Source organism: Lontra canadensis, unplaced genomic scaffold (genome assembly GCF_010015895.1).
Source record: "Lontra canadensis isolate GAN:19392208 unplaced genomic scaffold, GSC_riverotter_1.0 scaffold113, whole genome shotgun sequence".
Taxonomy (NCBI): Eukaryota; Metazoa; Chordata; class Mammalia; order Carnivora; family Mustelidae; genus Lontra; species Lontra canadensis.
Window position 1 is genome coordinate 3,220,918 of NW_022631107.1, and position 4,948 is coordinate 3,225,865.

Below are 4,948 nucleotides of genomic sequence, written 5' to 3' on the forward strand. Positions count from 1 at the left end.
GCGCTTCCCTTAACCGAGGGAGGGATGGAAGCGCACACACTTTAATAGAAACCTTGGTGCGTGCCAATTTATCCCCTTCCTTTATGTTCTGACTGCGGCCATATGGTGCTGCTCAACATTCCTAAAGATTTTTAATACTATAATTATTTTTTCATCGCCGTCCGAGTTAGAGACTTTTATTCCAAAGAAATTGATCTGGTTGATTTGGATTTCTGTCTTGCAGTTGACAATGACGCCCGACGCAAGAGCCATACCTGCCTGAGCCGCCAAGTAGGATCATGTGTTGGGATGGGGGCGTTGTAAATATCTCATCTACGTCCCCTAACTGAAGTGTGTGCCTCTTTCTTGTGTGCGTTTGGGCTTTGTTTTGTTTTTCATAAGCTTTAAAGCTCAACATTAAATACTCTGATCCCCCCAACACGCACACACACACACACACACACACACACACAGCCCCCAACCGTAATCAGGTCCCAAACATAGGAAACTAGAAAAAAAAAACTGAATTCTGAACGCAGTCGAAGGCGCAGATGGGAGTCAAGGAGAAGTAATAAAACTATTTAAAAAAAAAAAAAAAAGGAGAGGAAAAAAGAACCCAGCAAAAAGGCCTGTGGCCGAGCCGGATGCAAACAGCTGCTCCTGAGCCCTTGCCCGCTGGTTCTGAGCGCGAGCCGGGCTCCATATCCGAGCCTCCTTAAGAGTAGGAGGAGCTCCCGGGCCTCTGTCAGGCTCCTTAAGCCGTTCCTTTCAAGCCCTGAATGCCTGAATGTGAGCTGCCCACCACCCTCCCCGCCCTCCCCCACTCCGCAACCCCACTCCACCCCCGCGGCCCGTGAAAAAAAAAAAAAAAAAAAAAAAAGTTTCAACAACAACAGGCAGGACCAATAGCATCTCGAAAAGCCGGGAAAGGGGGCCGAGCAAAGGGCGAAAGAGAGTGGAGAAAGGAGAAAGCGGGCAGGCTCGGAGCGCGCGGGGCCGGAGCTCGGCGAGCTGGAGGAGCGTTGCTAATGTTTTTGTTTGTTTGCTTTTCCATGCATGCATAATGAGGGGGCACCGCGGCACCACGCGGGGGCTCCCGGCCCACTTTTGTATTTAAAGCCTCGCAATCAGCGAGTCCGCAGCCGGGCTCAGCGGATCCGCTCCCCGGGCCCCTTGTCACCCGAGAAGCCGCCGCCGAGGGAAGCCCGGGAGCCGCTCCCCGGCCGCGCCGAGTTTCTTGTTCTCCCCGCGCCGCCCGGAAAGGGCTCCACGGAGCTCAGCGAGGCCGGGGTCGCCGCGGGCGGAGGGGGAGGGGACGCGGGCGTCCGGGCCCCGGGAAGGCGGGCAGCGCTCCGACTCAAGCCAGGAAGCGGCGCGATGCGAGAGCCCGCGGCGGCGGCGTTGGCGGCGGCGGCACGGCGCTGAGCCCGGGAGGAAGGAGCCGCCGCGGCCGCACAACGGATCTGCAGGCGCGGAGCAAAATGCACCCGCGGCGCCGCGCGGTCCTGCAGCCCCGCCGCGGCCCCGCGGCCCGCAGCCCCCCGGGGCGGCAGTGAGCGCCTCCCGCCACAGCCGGGGCCGACCGGAGGGGCTCTCTGCGGCTGTGCATTTCTGGAAAGCCACCGCAGCCCTAGCGAGCGGGCAGCCAGACCTTCTGCAAGCAGCGCGGCACCAGTGAGCGGCGGGCATGGATTTATGAAAACACTCATGCAAGAAGTTGGCAGGACTGGGGCAAACTTTTCCACCGGCTCCGCGTCCACCGCTGCCCGCGCCTCGTCTCCTTTACCCTCCTCGCCCGGCGGCCGCCGCTGCCCGCGATGGTGGCAGGGCTGCTGGGCGGCGGCGGCGGGGTCCGCGCGGGGACCGTGCCGGGCGTCTGGCTGTGCCTGATGGCGCTGCTGCAGCTGCTGAGCTCCGCGCCGCGGGGCTCGGGGCTGGCGCACGGCCGCCGCCTCATCTGCTGGCAGGCGCTGCTGCAGTGCCAGGGGGAGCCGGAGTGCAGCTACGCCTACAACCAGTACGCCGAGGCGTGCGCGCCGGTGCTGGCGCAGCGCGGCGGGGGCGACACGCCGGGGACCGCCGCCGCCGCCGCCTTCCCGGCCTCGGCCGCCTCGTTCTCGTCGCGCTGGCGCTGCCCGAGCCACTGCATCTCGGCGCTCATTCAGCTCAACCACACGCGCCGCGGGCCCGCCCTGGAGGACTGTGACTGCGCGCAGGACGAGAACTGCAAGTCCACCAAGCGCGCCATTGAGCCGTGCCTGCCCCGGACGAGCAGCGGCGGCTCGGGCGGCCCGGGCGCGGGCGGGGTCATGGGCTGCACCGAGGCCCGGCGGCGCTGCGATCGCGACAGCCGCTGCAACCTGGCCCTCAGCCGCTACCTGACCTACTGCGGCAAGCTCTTCAACGGGCTGCGCTGCACCGACGAGTGCCGCACGGTCATCGAGGACATGCTGGCCGTGCCTAAGGCGGCGCTGCTCAACGACTGCGTGTGCGACGGCCTGGAGCGGCCCATCTGCGAGTCGGTCAAGGAGAACATGGCCCGCCTGTGCTTCGGGGCCGAACTGGGCAACGGCCCAGGCAGCAGCGGCTCGGACGGGGGCCTGGACGACTACTACGACGAGGACTACGACGACGAGCAGCGCGGCGGCGGCGCGGGCGGCGAGCAGCTGCTGGATGACGACGACGGCGTCCCGCACCCGCCGCGCCCGGGCGGCGGCGCTGCAGCAGCGGGAGGCCGCGGGGACCTGCCTTACGGTCCCGGGCGCAGGAGCAGCGGCGGCGGCCGCTCGGCGCCCGGAGGCGCCTGGACCCCGCTGGCCTCCATCTTGCTGCTGCTGCTGCTCCCGCTGCTCTTTTAGCCCCCGCGCCCCCCGCCGTAGGCTGCGGGAGGGCCCGCGCCGAAGCACCTGTGGATGGGGGACAGTGGGGATGGTTGGGATACTTTCTAAAACGTGTTCCGAGTAGACTCTGCCTAGCGGGTCTCCCCTTCACGACTCTTGGCACTTCCCCGTGTCCTCTCCCGAACATGACTTCTTGGACATCCTCCCCTGCCCCCATTCCAAGCTCCAGAAACTCTCAGCTCGTCTGCCCTGCAGAAGCTGGCCTAGCTAGAGTTTAGGATGCCTGGGATGAAATGGGCGGGGGTACGGAACCATAGCCTCGGACTCGGAAGAGAGGATACCGACCTGTGGGATCCTAACAGTTTCAAGGGAGTAGGCTTGGAGCGGGAGTATGAGAGGGGATTTACATTTGCAAAAGTGGCTGTTTATTAGCATTTTTGCTGTGCATGGGGAGGGGTAGGGGGGGCGGCGTGGGGGGAGGGCAGTACCGGTGTCGACTTTTATTGTGGCCAGTGAGGACATTGCAATCGTGAGTAAACAGAAACGTCCCACTTACCGATTCTTGTGTTTACTCTTGGTCAGCGCTCAGAATTCTCCATTTGGGCGGGGGAGGAGGCATGGGAAGGGGTTAATATGCCTGACTTAGTTTTGGGTAACTTTGAGCCCTTGACCTTAATTTCATTGCCACCACTCTGATCTCTTAGCCCATTTCTTAGGATTAAGGGTCAAAAAATGCTGATCTAAAGAGTTGCTAGTGGTGTTGAACAATGCAACTTTTTATGTAAAAGAGCTCTGTACTGCCATCTATGAAAGCCTCTTTATGATGTTTGTCTTGTCATTTTTGTTCTTTCATCAAGAAATTGTATGTACAGATATGCGGAGAAAATATATCGCCTCTGCTTTTATCAGGGTGCTAAACCCTGGTACTTCTATATAAAGTGTATTAAAACTGGGATTTGTTACCAGTTGCTGTACTTTGTGTATAGAATTTTTATAAAGTGTATGCTTCAGAAATAATTTATTTTTAAAAAGAAATTAAAATTTTAAATCTGCAACCACGTTACACTTTTCCTCTCTGAAATGTATAGAATCTGTTTGTCACCAGGGGATCCAAACCCACAGTCCATTGTGAAGTGTGCTCTATCTAGAACAGTCTTAAAATGTACAGTGTATTTTATAGATTTGAAGTTAACATTGTTATTTTCAAGAGAATTTATGGACATTGTAGAAATGTATAAATGCATTTCCAAACTGCCTTAAACATTGTATTTTTATAGACATCCTTTTTTTAAAAAAGTCTTATGTTTTAAGTAACTATGGCTTTGTGTATTTTTTGTTATTTGTTTTATTAAAATGTGTACATCAGTAAAGAGTTTTTAAATAATGAATATGGTGTAGTTACTTTCCAGAGTTACATTGTGGTTTACCCAATAATGGGTAAGGAGGGGCATGGAGGGGCCACTGGGAATCTATCAACCATCAACTGAAATTAAAATACAGTACAAGACAAGAAATGAGGGCTATTATTTCTGCCTCTAATTTAATGAACCATTAGACATGTGTAAATGAGGCAGCTAAAAAGACATAACCCTCTGGCCTGCACTGGTTTTTACGTTTGTGGAGAGAACTCACAAAATTTGTGTCTTCCTACATAATTGGGGATAACCCAGAGGTCTCTCTCCCCTCCCCCCCCCTTTTCCAAGGGGAGACCCCAAGCCCCTCCTCCAGAAGTGTCCTGTCTGGCTTATAGACATTCTCCTACAATCAAACATGCCAATAACATCTGTTACCAATAGATCTTGGGAAACCTGGCACACCGCTTCAAAGTCATTTTCACACTTCGGGTGAAAAAGTACAAAATTTTGTTACAAAACATTCAGGCGGGCAAAAGTAAACACACTGGGGAGAGGAACAATCACCAGAACTTGTAATATTGTTGTGAGGAGTTGTTTAGCAGTGGGCTGAAGGCTGGGTTCCTGCCAGAGCTACTGATCTACACTCAAACGCCCTTAGATAAATAATTACACTCTTAAGCTGTGTCGAGTGCTGATACACTTGACCTTGTAAATAGAAATGTTTGCAGTAGGAATAAACTCCGGCATTGGAAAATCTTTTAAACATTAACACAA

At 55.6% G+C, this 4,948-nt stretch overlaps 1 protein-coding gene across 1 annotated transcript; it reads left to right on the forward strand.

The window, feature by feature from the left end:
- Positions 1–1,029: 1,029 nt before the first annotated feature.
- Positions 1,030–4,207, forward strand: GAS1 (growth arrest specific 1). The gene has a single exon (XM_032840483.1). It carries the CDS (start codon positions 1,797–1,799, stop codon positions 2,835–2,837), a length of 1,041 nt encoding a protein of 346 aa, XP_032696374.1. The 5' UTR covers positions 1,030–1,796; the 3' UTR covers positions 2,838–4,207.
- Positions 4,208–4,948: the final 741 nt, after the last annotated feature.

What these genes read in the sequence shown, in the direction of transcription:
- GAS1 (XM_032840483.1), top strand. Translation starts at nt 1,797, where the DNA reads ATGGTGGCAGGGCTGCTGGGCGGCGGCGGCGGGGTCCGCGCGGGGACC.